This window comes from Miniopterus schreibersii (assembly GCF_964146895.1).
Source record: "Miniopterus schreibersii genome assembly, chromosome: 11".
Lineage (NCBI taxonomy): Eukaryota > Metazoa > Chordata > Mammalia > Chiroptera > Miniopteridae > Miniopterus > Miniopterus schreibersii.
This window is the reverse complement of record NC_138111.1, coordinates 26,285,074-26,305,201: the sequence shown is the minus strand read 5'-3', so window position 1 is coordinate 26,305,201 and position 20,128 is coordinate 26,285,074. Positions and strand designations below refer to the sequence as shown.

Sequence of the window (20,128 nt, the reverse complement as noted above, 5' to 3'; positions counted from 1 at the left end):
CAGGTCTCTGGAGGAAGCCAGGGCAATGACAGTTTGCAAATAAGCCTTGCATCTGCTCAGCGCTGGCTGTCTGCAAACACACTAATGGGCTTTCCTCTCCCCTCTGCCCGCAGGGAGCTGGGGAGAAGCAATAAATAAAGCAGGAGCCTCTGGGAGGAGCCATCGCTGAGGCCAGAGCCTGGCTATGGTTAGGGTCTAAGCTTGTTGAGGGTCTGAGGAAGGGCTTCTGGACCTCCCACTACAACATGCTATCTCCCTTACCCACACAATGAGCCCACCTTCCAGGTACCCCAGTCTCCGCATCCCAGATCCCCCAGTAGGGCCCTTGTCTGGTCATATTGATACATTTTTAATTCACTCCAGACATGGAAAGGATGTGGGATGTGGGATGGAGAGACTCATATGGTCTGCTCTGGCCGCAGTGTAGAGACCCTACTGGGAGGAGATGAGACAGAGGCCCCTGGGCCAGACAGAGGCCCTCGCCCAGGAGAGAGCTGACGACAGGAATGGCTACTCAGGTTTAGGAGATGATTAGGAGGGAGAGTCTTCTGGAGGTAGTGACTCGCTGGCAGTTGGAGACAGAACACGCCTCTGAAGTTCCCTGTTAGACATTCTGGGCTGCCACCCACTGGTGCCCCATCTCACTCTGAGCAAAATCCCTAGTGGATCTAGGCTTCCAAGGCCCTAGTGCCTCTGGGTGCTCTGCCCTGCAGCACCCCCTTCCTGGCCTCTCTCCTCCGCTGTGCTGCTCCAGTCACACTGGCCCCTTGCTGTCCCTCAACTATGCCAAGCACACCCCTGCCTCAGGCCTCTGCATGTGCTCTTCCTTCTCTCTGGAACATTCCTCCTCAGATATGTGTTTGGCTCACTCCTCCCTCCCTCAAGTCCCTCTCTGCTCAAATGTGTCATCCCTATGACGCCCTCCACAAGCCAGCACATGCCCATAAACTTCTGCCCCTGCTTCACTCCCCTCTCCTCACCAGCTTTGTCAACCTCCGGCCCACTTAACATGCTGTTTACTTCCCTTATTTCTCTATTCTCTCTTCCCTCATTAGAATGTCACTCATGAAGGTAGATTTTTGTCTTTCTTGCTCATTGCTGTGTCCCCAGCACCTAGAACAACACCTGGCACATAGCAAGCACATAATAAATACTGTGGGATGAAGCGATAAAAGTGCACATTTCATTCAAAGTGCAAAAAACAGTTATACAGGAGACAGCCACTCCTTGGTGACCTCCTCTTGGGAAAAAGTGGTCACCCCTTTCCTGATGGCATCTGATTCTCCCCTTCTATGTCTGGTCTGGGGCTTTGGAGACAGAATTTCCTAGGGAGCCACCAGGCCTTACCCACCACAGGCCACAGTGCCTAACACTGAGTCAGGAGCCAGTAAATGAATGAATGACTTCCCAGAGGACCGACATTGCCTTGGAAGTATTTAAATGACAAAGATGGTAGCACACAGAGTGCCAGCTCTGGCTCTGTGACTTGCCAACTGTGTGATCTTACTTAGCTCATCTGTGAATGGGGTCAATACATCCTGCCAGACCCTATAGCACTGGGTCAGAGCAAGCCAGCCGGTGGACCCCACATGAGATAGCACTGTCTGCACAGCAAGCGTCTCATGCCAGCCAATGAGGACGGGGGGGAAGGACAGGAACAGGGAAACCACTTGCTTAATTAAAAAGAACAAAATGTGTACCGAGTGGGTGACCTGGCTGAGTTACATCCCTTCGTCCAAGCATTCATTCATCTTTTGCTGGTGCTTGGACCCCAAGCCTAGCCCTGTAAGAGGACCCAATCTCGGCCCTCAGGGGTGCCTATTCTGTCAGGGAGACAAGGCCTGGAGATGGAGTTGCCATTCAAGCATGGGAAAGCACCCTAAGGGAGCCCCAAAGAGCAGGAAATGAGGGCCCAGAGACAGAGAGAACCTATCTGGTGTTAGAGGTGAAAGAGAGGGGTCAGGGAAGGCTTCCGGGAGGAAGGCGGTGGTATTTGAGCCGAGATTAGTACTTTGGGGTATTAGGAAGGAGACAGAGGGTATCCTAGACAGGAGATAAGATGTGGATGGGGCTATGCTCACCAACTGAGGCACCTGGGAGCTTGGCACTCATGGACTAGGGTCAGGTAGCTTTCATAGCCCCAGATACAAATCAGGTCACACTTCTCTGCCTGCCCAGCACCAGGTCTTGCACACAATAGGTACACAATATATGCAGGCTTTGCTTTTTAACAGAGGCACAAAACTTCCCAAAGGAAGGAATCCCAGAGAGAAACTCATTTGTTCCCATGGATCTCAACAAGGGTGATCAGATCAGAGGAAGTTTTAGAAATATGTGAGGTATTGTTATTGGGGAAGGGTTACGGCCTTTTGTGGATGAAGGTGGGGGTGCTATCCTGGGAGCAGAGTGAAGGATCAACCTGCAGCTCACACATCCTTGGAATGCCCAGTCATACATTCAGGTTGGTGAAAACTCTTTTTATAAATCTTTAAGCCATGAACTTAACTCTATTTTACTTATACACACAAACTCAGTATTTTAACTTACACTGACTTTTCCAGGAATACAACCATCACATAAACTGAGGGAAGATTATGCTTAGCTTTGGTTGGAATTTTATCAAGACATGTTCACAATTTCAGGAAATCAGTTTGCTGATGGCAACACCACCAGAGGTATTTGTATTGCCAAGAAACACAGCTGTCCACATTTGTAGCTGCTGCATTCATGGCAATTCTACGCATAAGCGCAAGCAACTGACTATTTTATTATGTCTTCTGGTGTAGTCATGCCTGAGCATTTACATAATGAAATATATCATTTTATTATAATTTTACTTCTCTGTCCTTTTTGTTACAATTGGGGCATTGTATTGACTCTTTAAATTATGTATGTGGGTAAGTTATATTTTTGCTAAATTTCACTTTAAGATGGCAAATGAAGCACTACAAAGGATTTGTTTTAAAGAGGAGACAAGACATTACGTTGACAGAATTAAAATCACTGTGTATGATTTCCCAAGCCTCTTCAGTTTTGCTAGTTAGGACCATCCCATGTGCAAGACTATCTTCCTAATCTAGCTTCCTGAAAAAGGGATATCGCCCTGGAGAGAGAGTTCTCCAGACCCATTTTGAGAGGCAGGAAGATAGATAGATGTCCAAAATGACTCTAAAATGAATGTACTTCCCTCAAGCTGTGAACAGCTTGGGTTTAAATCCCAACCCCGCATCTTACTAGCTGTGTGACCCCGGACTGGTTATTTAACTTCTCATCTTTTCTATCTGCAAAAGGGAAATAGTGATAGTTCTACACTTCTTAAGGCTGCTGTGAGCACAGTACCTATCACATAGTGAGTGCTTCAGCCTTACTGTCAGCCTCCTAAAGCTGAAAAAAGAGTATCCACCCCAACACTGGTCACACTGCAAAACCAGGGAGCACTGGGCTGGGAGCAGAGACTCAGGTCCTGGCTCCATCTCCCCTGTGGACCACTCACACTCAGCTAGCCATCAGCGATTATAAATTCCAACTCTCCCATTTTACAGATGGGGGATACTGAGGCCCGGAGAGGGGAAGAAAATGGACAGAGCTCACACAGTAAACAAGTGTTCCATTCCCAGTCTAGACTCCTTCCACAGCATCACGCTGCTTCAAACACTCTGAGCATCCGTTTGTACATCTGGGAATGAAGGTAATTCTCAAAGGGTGGTATCACGGATCACTGAATGCAACGACAGAAGGAAAAGCCCTCATTAAGCCTTTGCCAACTCAAGAAACGTTGGTCATTCATCAGCACACAGTAGGTGCCTGACATATTTACCACATGCATTGCATTATCATTTCTCAATAGTAAGTTCCCCAAGGGCAGGGCCTGTTATATCAGAGTAGCTGACACGGTTGGTTCTCAGGAAATGTTTGTTGAATGAATGAATGACAGCAAGCCTGAAAACAGAACTGAAAAAGACAAATAAAAGGAAAAGGAACTCTGGTGTCTATAAACAGAGAGAAAGTGAGAGATAGCAAAGAACACTCCTTCCACATCTGCGCCCTTGGTCAGGCCCCATGCTGGCTACAGAGGGAGCGACTGGAGGCATCAGAGGTGGGCCCTGCCTTTGGAACGCAGGGTCTGATGGAGGAAAGCAGGCGGCTCCCAGGCTCTGAGGGAGTCCTGTGGCTGATAGCATTCTCTGCGGGAGCAAGGAGGGCTTCCTGTGGGAGGTGCCAGGCCAAAAAGCATGGGGAAGCAGACAGGTGACAGAGATGGAAGGAGGGCCCTCTCCAGGGCGGAGGGAGGGCACAGAGGCAATGCCCACACACCTGGTGGAGGGGGCAGGCTGAAATGCAGCCCTGAATTTGCCAAACCATGGCACACCAAGCAGGGGTGCCTTTTTCTACGTTTCCACTGATGCACGAGACAAAAAGTTGATGTCAGGACATCACTCAGCAAGGCCAGAGCCCCCCCCCCCCCGGTCCTCTCCAGGCCTGGGGGCAGGCGACAGAGGAGTCTGCAGGGACCCGCAGGAGGACTGGCCAGCCCAGTAAGCGAGCAAGGACTTTAGGAAGCCCATCCCAGTTCTGCGCCGTGGTCCAGGGGACAGCGGCCCGCCCCAGCCGCCCCTACACGTGGGTCCCGGGCGGCTCGGGGCGCACACGCTGGGGCCCCCGACCCCCGGCGGCCGCCCCCGCCCCCGGCGCCCTCGCCTGGGCGCGCATCGCCCGCTCCGCCGCGCAGCTCCCCGGGGCCGGAAAGCTGGCATCCGTTGTTACCATAACAAACTCAATTGTTCTCAGCAGGGCCCCGGCAAATAAAGTCATTCATTAGGGCTCTCCGGGCGCCCGGGCTGCGCGGCGACCAGCGGGCCGGGGCCGCCCCTCGCGGGCCGAGCCGCGCGGGCCATTACCTGCCGGCGCCGCGGCCGCCACGCTGAGCCCGCGGGGGCAGCGCCGGCCCGCGAGTCGTTTTATCTCCGAACGTCAATTGACTTATACTGATTGGCTTCCTGCCGCCAAATGTCAATTAAATTGCAAATGCTTGGCGGAGGCCGGGCGGGAGGGCCGCCTCTTCCCGCGGGCGCCGCGCGCCCTCGTTTTTGCGCCGCGTTCCGACTCCGTGGAATTTATTTCCCCTTCCCGATCTCACGGGGAAAGCCTGAGGCCCTCCTGGAAGCCGTGTGCCCTCCCTGCCGGGCCTAGAGGGAGGCCCGGGGAGCAGGGCCGAAGTGGAGGGTCAGCCTCTTGGAGGGACTTGGCCAGCGAGGCCGCACAGCGGAATCCCTGGAAGTTCCTCTTGGCACAGGAGTCCTGGTGCCACCCTGGGCAAATCCCGCTCCTCTCTGCTCAGGCTGTCTTTCTTCCCTGGCCCAGGGGCTTGGAGGAGATGGCCGCTGGGGTCCTGGGTCGGGGGTGTGGAGGGACCGAGGTCCGGCAGAATCACTAGCATTCGCCTGGCCCTGACGCTGGCCCCCAGTCATCCATGGGCATGGTCTGACCTGCTCCACAACCCTCTGAAGCAGGTATTGCTCTCCTTCTTTAAGGAGAGAATGAGAGCACTGGTTAGGGAAGTTGCCTCAGATCCCCCAGGCAAGAAGTGGCCCATTGCATTTCAGGCTGGGTAGCCAGACTTCAGGAGCCTGTGGCTTAATTAACCTGCTCTGTACTCACAGGCGGAGGTAGTGAAGAAATAAGAGAGAAAGGGACAGCACTAACCTAGACCTGGGCACCTGCTAGTGCCAAGAACTGTGCCAGGTGTTCTGCATTCACTATGAAATTCTCACAGTCATTGTATGACCTAAGGATTATAGTCCCCATTTTACAGATGGGAAAACTGACCCTTGGAGAAGTTAAGGAATTTGTCCAAGGTCACAGAGCAGGCACTTGAAATGAACTACAAGGACACTCATGCCTCCATAGAGCTTTACAGTTTACAAAGCACTTTCTCACACGTTGCTCCTCACTGAATTTGCACAAGACTTTGAGGAAGGCTTTCTGCTCTCTTTTGCCAATAAGAAACTGAGGCCCAGATCACCAGCACGGGAGTGCAAAGCCATCACTGATACCCAGGGACCTGTGACTCCAAGTCCAGTGTGCCAAGCCCTACTTCAAAGGGGTCTTGAGACAAGGATGACTCAGGCGTAGGCTCTGCTCTTGCCTCCTCCCTATTCCGTGGGGGGCTAAGAGGGACACAAATCATAACTGGAGTCAGGCTGGAAAATGCTTAGGGTCATGGGAAGAGCAGGAAAGGGGGCTCCCAGAAAAGAAGGCATTTGCCGGAGGGATCATACGTCCTCAGGTCTCCAAAGAGATTTTGTAGCTTTTCCTCCACTGTGTCCCATAAGCCTTCCGCTTTGCTGCTTCTGTCTCCTTAAGGCTATGTCTTGAGGGAGAGAGGTATGCAGGTTCTTAACTGATCAAATGTGCTAGCATTTAAAAGATACAAACCTGACTGATCCTTCTTTTCAGAAAAGAGATGTTAGCAGGACAAAAGTACCATTCAAAAGTGCTGGTGGCATTTGTGTCTCAGACAGAAAGGGAAGGAAGAGAGAGAACATGGAGGAGGGAGGGGGAACAGCAGAGCTCAGGAAGGGGGGGGGGGGTCAGGAGCTGGAAGGGTTGTCTGGGCTCATTGCATCCAAATCAAGAACCCAAAGGGCTGGGGCCTGACTGAGATCACACAGCAAGATAGTGGCTGAACTGGGACCAGGAGCCCAGGCCTTGCCACCTGGTGTCCAGCTTGTCCTGCCTCTGCAAGCTGCCCTCATCTACAACTTAAATTATTAGCTTCTGAAACATGAAGTTAAAATTCTGCCAGTCTAAATTCTTATGGCTCTTTACCATAGCCTGAGTAATCCTATCGTTAGGCCTAGCAGTATAAAGAAAACTATCATTAAAAAATAAAGGAGAAAACAAAAAAGCTGGGAATTTAGAAAGTTCTTAACAAGGTCATCTTGAGGAATCCAGACTTGGTAAAAACTCTGCCCTGATGGTAGAAATCACAGTAGCTGATATTTTTAAAATTTGTCATGTACCCGTCCTAAAATCAAAACATTTTAGGTAACATTTTTTAATTACCAGGAAAAGAGGGAATTATTATTATCCCCTTTTGACAGATGAGGGAATTGAAGCTCAAAGAAGCTAAGGCCATTGTCAAAGCTCGCACAGCTAGTCACTGGGAGGGCTGGGCTCAAACTCCAGTCCACTACCCTGCTGAGGTTTAAAGTCCACGTGTGATCAGCCAACTGCTCCTGAAGCTGACCAACTTGAAGGTGTGACAGAAAAGTGTGCACAGCAGTTGGGGGAAGCCACAGAAATGGGGTACCTGAGTAAGAAAGTAGGGTCTAAGCCAAGGTCCCCCAAAGCTTTGCGTGGCAAGGTGATGGGAGACCAGGCAGAACCGGAAGAAAAAAAAAAAAAGGTGGAACAGAAGCCCCATATTAGAGGTGAGGACATTCCCACTGATGTCGTCCTATTGTGACACTCTGTAAGAGGTAGACCAAGGTGGCAGGTAAGGTTACTCTGTAGCCAACCACTGGAGGCCAGTCCCAATACTGCCACTGTGGAGCTATGTGACCAGGGACAATATCCTTGATCTATAGGAAATGGAGATAATAAGAGTATTCACTGGGTACAGTGGTGGTATTAAATGGGTAATAACTTAAAATAGGTATACTAAACACTCAATAAGTGCTGGCCATTATAGTTACAGTTCTTGTTTGGAACCATGATCTATATGCACCTGAAACATGCTCAGGTAAGGCAGGCAGAAGGAGGGCCCCAGGCCCCAGCATGCATATCTGCGCATGGACGTGTGTGTGTTTAGACCATCGGAGATCTCCCTCTCTCTCTAGAATAGTTGTCATGAGATCCTTTCTGTGGGACATGACTCGGCCAGAGAATGGACACTCTAAGGTCAGGCAGGAGTGGGAGAGTTTGATGTGCAAGGCTCTGAGTTCCACTCAGGAGTCTGCGCCCACAAGATGGGCTCCGGGCTTCTATGACATTCAGAGTCCTAATCAGTACATATTTGCTACCATGAGCCAGGCCCTGTGCTGGGCACCAGGAGACAATGGTGACCACTACAGACACTGTTCCAGCTCCCATGGGGCTCACAGACTCACAGAAAATACAGACAAGTGACAAATAAGATATTTTTGTCAATGCACAGGTTCTGTGTGCTGCAGATATGGCCAGGGGAGCTAACAATGGAGCGTCAAGGAAGCCTTCACTTAGGGGGTGACATTTAAGCTGGAACCTGCAGTTTGGGTGTGTCAGCTGGGTTGGGGTGGGAGGACAGTTTTTTGGGAAGTAGGAACAACATTATAATAAAAAGCACCCTTTATTCAGCACATATCACACATCCTGGGCACTTATATGCATTACCTCATTCAGTCCACATAACCCAATCATAGACACAATTGGTGCCCTCGTTTTACACTTAGGAAAACTGAGGCTCAGAGAAGTCAAATAACTTGCCCAAAGTCACACAAGCAGGCATTGGTGGAATTAGCACCAAAACCTGACCCTACAACCCATGCAAGTAACCCTTAGGCTACAAGCAGGAAAGGACAAGTGATACTCAAGGCATGGGAAGGAGTTTGGTGTGAGTGGAGTGAACATGAAAAGAGGAGGGTGAGGGGGGATGTTGCTTGTGAGATGAACAGGGGTGTGACCACAGAAGGCCCTGCAGCCTTGTGAAAAAGTTTGGCTTCTGAGAAAACGGACAGATTTGAATGCTGAAAACCCTTCAGGCAAGTCACTGTTCAGAATTGGATTTCAAAAGTGCCACTGGGGCTGCTGTGTGGAAGGTGGACTGTTTGGAGAAGTCAGGGGCACTGGAGGTGGGGAACCACCAGGAAGCCACAGCAATAGTCTAAAGGAGAGGAGAGAGTGCTTGGACCAAGGCAATAGCAGTGGGGATGGAGAAAATGAGCAGATTCAAAAGATATTTAGGGCAGAGATGCAGTGATCTTGAGCAAACTCCTGCCATAAAGCCTTTTGTTGTGGCCACAGGCAGAGACACAAACTTTCTGAGCCTTGAGGACAGCAGAATGCCTGCTTCTGGCTGGCTTAAATTCCAGGGAAAATGATAAATAGCACACACACCCCCCCCCCCCGCCCTACAGCACCAGAAGATATTTCAAAGCATTTCCCAACCTGTTATTTTATACAAAAGTCCGTGAGGGAGGAGTTACTATAATCCCAACAGATGGGAAGTGAGCTGTCCAAGGTCACACAGCTGAGAGAGAAATATCCTGAAACGAAATCCAGCTCCAGGGCTCTCTCTGGCACACCACAAATGTCAGAGCCCAAAGACCCTTAAAATCACCTGTGTAATTCTCCACATTTTAACATGAGGAAAACAAGGCAGAGAGGAGTGACTTGCCCAAGGTCACACAGCAAGTAAAGGCTTAGAACAGAACCAAAGACTCGACTCCCAGGACATCTGCACCACTGAAGTGAGGAAGGGCCAGATTGATCCCCAATGGCGATGGTCCCACCTCCCCCTACCTTGGCTAAATGCTGGCAGAGAAGTGAGACTCTGACAAACGGTCAGCCTGCCTGGCCCTGCTGCCTACACCCCACCGAGTTACAAACATACCACAAATGGCCAGGACACACTGCCCTGCTACCCCTCTTGTCCCTAACCCTGGATGGCAACTAAGCTGTCTTGGGTCAATGGTGCCACCTGGTGGCTGGTGCTGGGAAGTGTCTGGCCCCTTTGTTTCTCACCCTTTCTGATTCCTCTAACCTAGTCTGGTCTCTCCAGCCACCCCTTTCTCTGTTTCCTCTCGTAGCTCATTTTATTTCACTACAAGTGACCTCATTCTCACGCATCTTCTCTGGCACCTGTTAGTCTCCCTCTCTCCATGCTTCTCAAACTACCTTAAGACATTGTCTTTTTTTCTCCCTCACCTCCATTTTAGTCCATTAGGCCTAGGAAGGACTAATGCGAATGATAAACTTGTACCAATGAAAATGAAAACTGGACATTTCAAAGTGAGACCACACACACACACACACACACACACACACACACACACACACAAGTGACCACCCACCAGCATTCCAGAAAAACCCAGAAGCCCCTATGGAATCAGAACAAAAATCCCCTTTCTCAACTGCCTTTCAGACCTGGCTTTTCCTCAAATGCCAGGAGTCAAGATAAATACCAAACCCACTTCTTTATTTTGTTTTATTCCTAATCAATATCACTTGCTGGTTTTTTCCCACCCAAACTAAGCCCAGGGTGGGGTCTCAAGGGTCTGCAGGCTAACGCAGAGCTAAGCTAAGAAGGGGAGACGTGATTGGGTCCCAAACATCCACTCCCCGTGCTCTTAGGGAGCACTAGGTGGCTGCTGTTGGCCCCCGAAGGAAGCCCTCTGGAGACAGATCAAACCTACAGATATTCCACTGGAACAGAAAGGAACCTCAGTAGCTGTGCTTTTCTTGTGTAAGCTCAAGCTTGGGAAAGGGTTTAGAAGCACTACAGCCCTGGCCAGCTGGTTAGAGAGTCGATCCCATACGCCAAGGTTGTGGGTTCAATCCCCGGTCAGGGCACCAAGAATCGACCAATGAATGCATAAACAAGCGGAACAGCAAATCGATGTTTCTCTCTCCCTTCCTCTCTTTCTCTCCCTTCCTCTCTCTCAAATCAATTTTTAAAAAGAAACAAAAACACATTGCTATTGTTTAAAAAAAGAAGAAGCACTGCATACCTCAACCTGCTATAAGACAAGCCCAGCGTGTCTTGTCACTCCCCCTTCCCCAGCTCAAAGACCTACCATGGCTCTCGCTGCCTTCGGGAGCTAAGAACAGGACAAATTGATGGCACCTTTTTAAAAACTAAGGCCACTTAACTGCTCTTCTTATCTGTATAAGTAATAACCTCAGAGTTTGCAGCAGCTTGAAGCAGAAATTCTCAAGGTCTAGCCCAGGGACCCCTGGGGGACTCCCCAAGAACCCTTTAAAGGGTCTGTGAGGTGAAAACTATTTTTATAATAATACCAAGATGTCATTGGGCTTCTTTACTCTCACTCTCTCACAAGTACACAGTGGAGTTTCCCAGGGGCTCTAAAATGTGTGATGTCAAAACAACTCAGATACAGAAGAAGATATGAGAAGCCAGCTGTCATTTATTAAGTTAAACACTAAAGAGATTTGCAAAATCCTAAAGCAGTGTCACTCTAAATATTTTGGTTTGGAAAATAGAGTTCTTTCTTATTTCAAAAATGTTATTTATATTTCTTATTTATTACTTTTATTTTTAATGAATTAACAAGTAAAACTTTAAAATTTTGTCTGTTTTAATTAACCCACATATACTGAAAAGGTCCTTGCAGTCCTTTATCATTTTTAATCATTTAAATGGGCCCCAACACAAAATGTTTGTGAACCACTGATCTAAAATAAAGCCAAAGGACTTGACATGGGATGAGGAGAAGCTCAGAATCTTGGTACCAAAAAGAGCCTTAGCAATGTATTAATCCTATATTGTAGATGAGAAAACTGGGGCCCAGAAAGAGAAAGGGGTTTCCCTAAGGTCACTAGCAAGTCTGCCACAGAATCAGGACAGGAACCCAGAACCCCTGGCTCCCCCTTCCCAGGCTTCTTCCCCTGCCTCAAAGGGCTCTATTAGTTTGGAGCACTGCAAAGTCCCTGAACCACGGAACTTTGCCAAAGTCTGAGAGAAAGGACCACAGGACCCTCTGCCCCACAAGGCAGCAGGGCACAGGGTGGGAAGAAAGCAGCTCTATTCCACCTTGAATTCCTTCCAGACTGCCCTGGCAGTGGTCGGCTCACCTCGGATGGGACTCTATCCCCTCTTGTTCTGGGCAACCCCAGACCCAACTCTCTGAACTGAGATCAGCACAGTGTGCCACCCTACCCTTCACATCCCCGGGGCTCTCCAGACATCAGTGCACAGTCCCATGGGAAAAGGAGCTGGTGGGGGAGGGGAAGAAGGGCCTTGGGCAAAGCAGGTGGGCAAACAGGTGGGGTTGGGGTGGAGGGGGTGTTCAGTGGCATTGGCTCTCATGCAAGCTCTCACTTAGTGAATCAAAGTGAAACTCAGAGACCCAGGGGCTGGGAGGAACAGAAACCTGACCCACCACCCAAGGGACAGGCCCTTGGCACTAGGGAAAAGCCCAAGGAGCCCCTCTGATTGACCACCTGGCCTCAGGTCCCCTGCTTTGCCAAGGAAGCCTCTGAAACCTGTCTGCCTGGGGCTCAGTTGCTGGGCCAGTGACTGCAAGGCTGGAAGGAGTGGCCAGCCAAGCTGGGAGATGAAAGCCTGGTCTGTATCATCTCTGCCACTAACTACCCCCTGCACTCCCTGGGCGAGCCTGCTTCCACTGTGCCTGGACTGCCCTGTCTAGAGGGTGTGGACTGAATGACCTCAGTCTCACTGTTCTGGGCTGTCAAGAGGGACGGGTCCTTGGCCTGGCCCTACTGCCTCTCCTACCCCACACACATCTGGCCCAAGAGCCAGACTGCCCACTTCCCTGACCACACACACGCACGCACACACATGCACATGCACGCACACACACACACGCACGCACGCACAGCTGCATCAGCTCAGGGCCCTGCCTCCATAGGCTTCGGGTGCCACAGACTGACTCAATGAAACGTGTCCTTCAGAGTCCACACTAAGACTCCAGAAACTCAAAGGAGTTTGGGTAGAGAAAAATAGGGCACCCACGCCATGAGCAAGCTGAGCAGGGAGCAGTCTGAAGACTGCAGTCCCAGCAGCCCCAGACGATTGCTGTCATGTAAGGAAGCCCGCCAAGTATTGCCAGAGCTGATGGGTTTTTCCCAAGAAAAGCCAGACATCAGAAATCTTCTGATTTTTAAATGTCAGTAACTAACTCAAGTCATTTTAAATACAAGGCAAACCAAGTAAAGCATGACTGCCAGGCCGGCAACTGCCACCTGGGTTCTAAGTGATGCCCTCCCGGCAAGTACCGTGATCCTGGTCCCTGTAACTGGCCCATGGACCTGCATGGCCAGCCTGAGGGGACATCCAGGCAACAGCTAATGGACGACCAAGGGGTGAGGGGGGCTGCCCTGGTGAAACCTCAGGAGAGACCAAGACAAAGTTGTGGCCATTTCCTTCCCTCTCCGCAGAGGGTCTCCAAAGCTCCACGCTGGCCCCTGGGGAATCGGAGGGCGCTGGGCAGCAGTGAAGGACCCAGCACTGCCTCTCCCCCAGGGAGTGGGCTGGCTCTGGAAACCAGCCTCAAGGACAGCATTCCAGGTAGAGGGCCCTGCATGGACGATGGCCCAGGGACAGGAAGGCTCAGAGACTACACAGGGACAGCAAGCACAGGAGGGGCGAGGAGGAGGAATGAGAGGCCGAGGTAGGAAGGTCAGGGCTCTCTGTCAAGAATTGAAGTTAATCCTAGGGGATTAGTGGGTCAGCTGCCTCCCCCCAGGGTCTGGTCAGGATAGGGTCAGGTTAAGGGTCCCTGGTAGCTTTCAACAGGGGACAGAAGATGACCTAGGAGAATGGAAGAAATGAGGAGAGAGGGGAAAAAGTGAGATGTGTCATATCAGTGGCAGCAGGATACCAAGGATGTTCTGAGGGGTCCATTGTCTCCCTCTAGTTTTTCTGGGTTTTTACTGTGACCTGGTGAGACCCTTTCCCTTCTCCAAGCCTGTTTTCCCGCCTGAATAATGACTGGGTGACGTGTCCTAGATGCTCTCCAAGGCCCTTCCAGCTCCAACGGGGAGTCTAGAGTCCAAGCTGGCGACCCTAACTCCCAGATGCCCAGCCCTCCCAGGCCCAGGAGTCTGCCTGCCTTCTGACCTCTGTCCAGGAGGCCTTCACCTCCTCGAGGGCCCAGGGCCACTTTTCATGGGAAACTGAGGCAGACCCTTTAATTCTTCCATCTAGGGACTGGAAAACCAGGAAGGCCAGTGGCCCTTTGATTTGCGGCTGACACCTGGGGGCACTGTTGTTCAGTCTCCATGCCCAGAGCAGTAGCTGCCACAAACAGGAAGCCGGGGGTGGGCAGCTCGCTAATTTCAGCTGCCAAATAGAACTGTGGCTGCAGCCTGCTTGCCCTCAGCCTGTGCCTGGCCTCACAGCCTCAGCCCCAGTGTCCCTCCATGGCCATTTATTAAGTGCTTACCACCTACCACCAGGCCCTGGGGCTAAACCCTTCGCGAGCGTGACCTTATTTTATCCTTATAGTAACCTATAAAACTTCAACTTCCCAGAAGACAAAAGGGAGGCTCAGAGAGATTAAGTAACTTGCCAAAGGTGTCATCACAGAAAGTCCTCAAACATGTTCATTCCTGCCCCATGAGCCTGTGTCCTTGCCTCAATACCTCAACACCTTATTTTGGGCTCCCCAGAAATCAGACATCTGTAGAATCCGGGTGCCACAAGGGCTGCTTACGATTCCTGACTGAGACCCGGGTGGCAGGAGGGAAAGACAAGTCGGCGGAACCATTTCCAGCTAGAAGGCAGTTATGAAGCACAGACTGCCCAGATTGTAACAGCCCTCAGAAGTCACGGAATCCCAGCCAGAATGCCTCCCCTGGTTCTCTGCCCCTCCTCTGTCCGGCCCATGCTCACACCTCCAATGATGGGGAGCTTTCCCACACACCTCATTCCCTTCTAGGAAACTGGGAAGGGTCTCTGCACCTTCTGCTCTAGCTTTCTGCTTTCTGTCCAGAGCCCAGAAGCACCAGACAAGGTCTGAGTGTCCAGCAGAGGAAGATGGTCTTAAGAGAGAAAGGCTGGGGCCTGCCCAGGATCAGGGGGGCCCCAGACCCTGATTGGTTGGTGAGCTTCTGAAACCCCTTCACTCCCCAGGATGGCTCCGTAAAGGTCTTCAGGGCAGGGCTGAGGGGGGCTCCCAGCCTGGAAAAGGGCAGTTGGTGAGAGAGAGCAAGAGTGAATACAAGAAGAGAGTAAATGAGTGTGTGTGTGTGTGTGTGTGTGTGTGTGTGAGAGAGAGAGAGAGAGAGAGAGAGAGAGAGAGAGAGAGAGAAAGAGAGAGGAGGAGAGAATGTGAGAGAGAGCTAGACCAGGAGACAGAAGCAGACAGAGGAAATCTAAATAAACAGAGGCAGATAACACTGGATGAGATGCACCCCCAAACAAAAGACATGAGAAGAGACAGAGAGAAGACAGATACCCCCACAAAGAGGGATGAACACTCACGACAGGAGCCCCTGTTAACTGCCTCCAAACTTCCCCATGAAGGTCTTGCTGGACTTGACATCTCTTGTAAAGGACGGGCCACCCCTGGGGTTTGGCTGCCCTTCCGGTGCCTCTTCAGAGGGAGGGCAGTCCAGGGCCCAGAGGCGGGAAATTCCACCTGCAATGCACCCTCCACAGCCTAAAAAGAAGCTCTGGTCCCCAGAGTCCACACTGCTGGACTGGCGGCTTTCTGAGCTAGTGAAAGGGATTCTCACTCGGCTGACCTCGGTGTGTTCAGGGCCTTTCAAACTCTCGGGGGATGAGAGGAGGGGGAGGTCGAGGGGACCTGAATGGGGGCTCTGGAGACAGGCGGAAGGAGGCCCCCAGAGATCAAAGGCCCAGGAAGGAACAGAGGGTTTGGGGCTGCCCTTTCACCCATGGCCGCTATTCACAACCCTGCCTGACCTGCCACATCCAGCCCCGCCACCGCCTCCTCTGGGCCTTCCGGGGCGGGAGGCACCATCTCAGGCTCTGTCCCCATAGCCCGGCTGGATCCTGAGGCCCACCCCACAGCCTTCTCCATGAAAGCTCTCAGATCAGCCTTACTAAGAGATAAGAGACTGCAAGCCACACCTGGGCAGCACCTTAACCTAGCTCTCAGTGCCACCCACAAGCCTCCTGAGCATGTCTGCGCTCTGATTCTATGCCAAGGGGTCAGGCTCGGGGTAGAAACACCCCTGTGTGATATGGCCCCTGCCCAGACAAGTCCATGTGAATGGCAGACTCAGAGTCAGGCACCCGGAGGGAAAACAAGCAGGCAGGACCACTTCCTGACAGAGGGCAGTTACTGAAGCACGTGCTCCCCAGGTTGTTACAGCCCTCAGAAGCCATAGGGTCCAAACCAGAATGCCTTCTTTGGTCCTTCTGCCCCTCCTTTGTCCAGCCCCTGCTCACACCTCCAATGATGAGGAGCTCACTACCTTTCCAAGATAATGCTTCCATCCTTGGCACAGCCTGGCTGTTGCCTGAAAGCTGTTACATGCACTGAGCCATACTCTGCCTCCCTGTAGCTGCCTTTAACTTGCTCCAGCTCTGCCCACAGAGGCCCCAGGGACCTTATCTGCTGTCTCAACCACAGAACAGTTCATCTGAGATTTGCAAACAGTGGCTACATCCCCAAGGCTTGTCTTGGGGAGAATCCTAGAGTTTCTAGACTGAAAGAGCACTTGGCAACCCTGTGGTCTAACAATGTTCTAACTTGTTTGTTTTTGCTACAGAACTCCTTACTCAAGCAGAGTTTTCTGTGGAAGCCCAAAATATCAAAGAGAAGCAGTCCTAGTCAAAAACCCCCTACACGCACACCTTCCTCAGTAATTGTGAGCCCTCTAAAGACATGTAACTGATCCATTGCACCAAGGAACATTTATTGAGCTTCTACTATGTGCCACACACTTGTATTCAAGCCATGTTAAACAATACAGTAGCCACTAGCCACAGTGACTACTGAGCACTTAAAATGTGGCTAGTGCCACTGAGAAACTAAATTTCTAGTTTTATTTTATTTTAATTAATTTAAATTTAGTAACAGAAGCAGTGGAAAACATTTGTTTCTCAACAAAGTGCCACTTCCTCTAAGGAGCGTTCCCAGATCCTTTTGGTCAAAATTGGCCCCTCCCTACCTTGCTCTCTCTTCTGGTGTCATCCCCCCATCACACAACACCTCACACACTGCCCACTGAAGGGACTTCGGGCTTGCCAGTCTGGCATGCCAGCCTGTAAGCTCTAGAGGGCAAGCCTTCTGTGACTAGACTTTATTACCACCCACCCCTGCACTGCAGCCTGGGCAGAAGTGACACCAGGAAATACCCACAGGACAAAACCCAAGTCCAGTTGGAGATGCCTGTGACCAGAGCTGAACAAGTGACTCTAACGTGTGAAGCCCCAGTCACCTCATCTGAGAAATGAGGACAAGGACCCTCAGTAGTCTTCCTCTTGCCCCCTAATGCTTCTTTTGCCCTGTGGCCTTTCCCCCAGGCTGCTAAGGTCTCCTGAGAAAAATGGTGCCATGGTCTGCTGTCCCAATGGGCCGGCCAGCCAGTGCACCTGGCAATTCCCCTGTGTTTCCCCGGTGGCTGGTTCTTACTTTCTCACCACACTCTGACCATGCCCTTCTGCTGGAAACTCTTCCTCACACTGACCCCAGGCTCTGCTCAGCCCCAGGCTGCCTCACCTCCCAAGCACCTCTTTGGGGGAGGGCTGAGGGGCAGCAGGTAGCCAGACAATACTAGGGGCCTGAGGCCTCAGGTTCTCTCCAGCTCCTCCTGACCCCCCAGGGCATTCCAGCCCTGTGGCTTTGCCAACTTCAAGGAATTCCCTGGGCCTCAGTTTGCTCTCCCATAAAATGGGGGCAGCCATCTCTGCCTCTTCAACTCTCCCTGAAGCCAATGCAAGGATCCAAGGAGATATAGAGGGAGTTGGGGAAAGAGCAGTAGGGAGCACTAGGCAGTAACTCCTTCCAGACGGCTTGCTGCAGTGAGCAAGAGCATTTCTGCTTAACCATAAACACTCTCTGTGATGCAGGGTGGGGTAGGGGCCTCTCGTTGCTGGTTGGCTTTCCTATTTTTCCGTCCTATAAGCTTCTGAGACCATTAAATCATTCTCCCTTAGTCACAGACCACAGACTGGATCACTTCCCAAGGCTTTCTGGGGATCAGGGCTCAATCATAAATTTCAAAACTGGGAGGATCTCAAAGATCATCCAATCCTGCACCTAATTCCTAATCCTGTTATACAGCAGCCTAGCAAGTGGCCACCTAGGTTCTACTTACATAACTCTAGCGACGGGGAGCTCACTACCTCCCAAGGCAGCCCCTTCTTGCCCTAAACCATTCTCATATTTACAAAGTTCTTTTTTTATACTAAACTGAAATCTCCTCTGCATCTGCCACACGCTGGCCTTTGAGGCCATGCAGCAAGGTCTCCTTACTCTTGCCTTCCGTGTCAGCCCTCCAAATATTTGAAGGAAACATCCAGTTCAATCCAATCTGCTCATTCTTCTCTTCTTTGTGCCCAAACATCCCTAGAGCTCTGAGGTGTTCTCCAATTCCCCCTCCATCCAGGTTACACCCCTCTGGACACATCCTAGTTTGCCACTGTCCCCATTAAAGGTCAGTACCCCAAATGAGCCAAAGTCCTCAAGAATGACCTGACCAGCACAAAGCAGCCTAAACTAACCACACCCACAAGCTGGCCATTCTATACCTTTGAAAGCAGCTTGTGAGGCTAAACAGTGATAGCTGATCAAGGACTGGAAGCCAATACAGCACTCCACAAACACAGTAAGACAATCCCCCCAAATCAGGGCCTGTCTCTTTGGCAGTAAACATCAAACTAGATTTTTTTCCTTCCTCCGAAAATCTCTGCCCGGCTCCCTCAGCCTGAGGGAGCTGCACCCAGCTGGCCCCTCGGCCATGATCAAACACAACCCTGCCCCAGCTTGGGTGCGTCTGCTTCAAGTCCAGATGACAATAGGAGAAAAGATGACACCTTCAACCCTATAAACCAAAAGAGATGGCAGGCCCAGGGCCTCCTATAGTAACACAGCACAGCCACCCACTGAGTTAAAGACGTGACATGGTGACATGGTGACATAGGCTCCAGCTCCGCATGTCAGGAACGGGGGAAAGCGGTGAGGCAGGTTCCCAAAGCCGTGAATCATCCCCATGCACCCCACAGCTCCAAACAGCGGCCACAGGCTCAGCTTCTATAATGCCTGGAACACGCAGACCACAGGCCAATCCACTGCTGGGCCGACTCAATTTTCTAGTTACAGATCTTAAGTACTTAGGCATGTGCTCGCCAGAACATACATCCCTTACAGGGAGCTGCGAAAGGGAATTGTGCCTGGGAACAGAATAATTGAATCAAGATTTCTGTCACGCTGCTCTCAGGCCCTAGACCAAGACAGGTTTTTTTTTTCCCTTTCCTGACTAAGGTTTTATAGACTCCCAGGGGGTCGCTTTTCGTCTCAAACCCATTAATGTCAGCGGCTGCTGACAACCCATCCAGGGGAAAGGAGAGCTGGGTTAAGGTGGGCCACTGCCCAGGACAGGGCAGCCAGCTCTAGAAGCCCCAGGTGGTACCACTGAGGGGTTGAGAAAAACCATCTTTGTAACCTCGGGGAGGCCCTTGCACTCTTTCCTTCCAGGCCCAGGGCAGAGATGAGATGATTATTAACTTCCTCGGCCCATACCATCACTGCCCCTGGAGGCCTTCCCCTGAGCCAAGTGTGCACAGCCCACCCCCTGACCCACCCCCTGACCCCTCCACCCCATGTGTGTCCCTCTCACTGCAAGACGCCTAGCCCCCCTTCTCCTCCAGGGCTCCCTCACAAAGGGGACGACGCCGATGCTGTGCCCACACCCTGCATCGTATCTGTATACACAAGGTCTTCCTAAAGGCACAAACTCAGGTCACAGGGCTCTGCCAATCTCGCCTTTCTCCACTCAAGGGGTAAAGATTGGGGGAGGCCAGTGAGAACTCTGCAACCCCAGCCAGCTCCCTGTCTGCCCTTCCCCCGTCTCCATGTTCAGGGAAGGGAAGGGGCCTGCGTGGGGGGACTCGGCTGCTCCCTAGGTTAGGGGGCGCTCAGTGGGCATTTTTGCTCCCACCGCCGACTGAGCTCCCTGAAGCAGATCCCGCTGGGTCCATCCCAGGCAGGCCTGTGCCCACATCTCTTACCTTCGTCTCTCTTACGTTTGTTGGTGTCAGCGCTGGGGGACGTGATGCCCAGGATGCCGCTGATGGAGTAGGAAGAGCCGGCGGAGTCGGTGCTCACCGAGGACACCTGCGTCACGGAGCCCGTGGACACTGCGCAGAGGGAGAGGGTGGTCAGGGCGGCAGGAAGGGGAGCGGAGGCGGAGGCCCAGACGAAGGCACTCCCCCTGCGCTGGCTGGAGGAGCAGGGACAGGGAGGAGAGCGTG

The 20,128-nt window shown here is 51.6% G+C and overlaps 1 protein-coding gene across 10 annotated transcripts in view; it reads right to left on the bottom strand.

Moving 5' to 3' along the window:
- The window catches only part of PAX5 (paired box 5), a gene marked incomplete at its 5' end in the record, with an annotated part of 152,558 nt that overhangs the window by 102,358 nt on the left and 30,072 nt on the right, over nt 1-20,128 (bottom strand). For 8 of the 10 annotated variants that reach the window (XM_081150983.1, XM_081150986.1, XM_081150987.1 and 5 more), the window contains one exon: nt 19,886-20,014. The exons of the other annotated variants lie outside the window; for them this stretch is intronic. In XM_081150983.1, the coding sequence (XP_081007109.1) occupies nt 19,886-20,014 (129 nt within the window). The remainder of the gene's footprint in view (nt 1-19,885; nt 20,015-20,128) is intronic. 10 annotated transcript variants of the gene reach the window in all.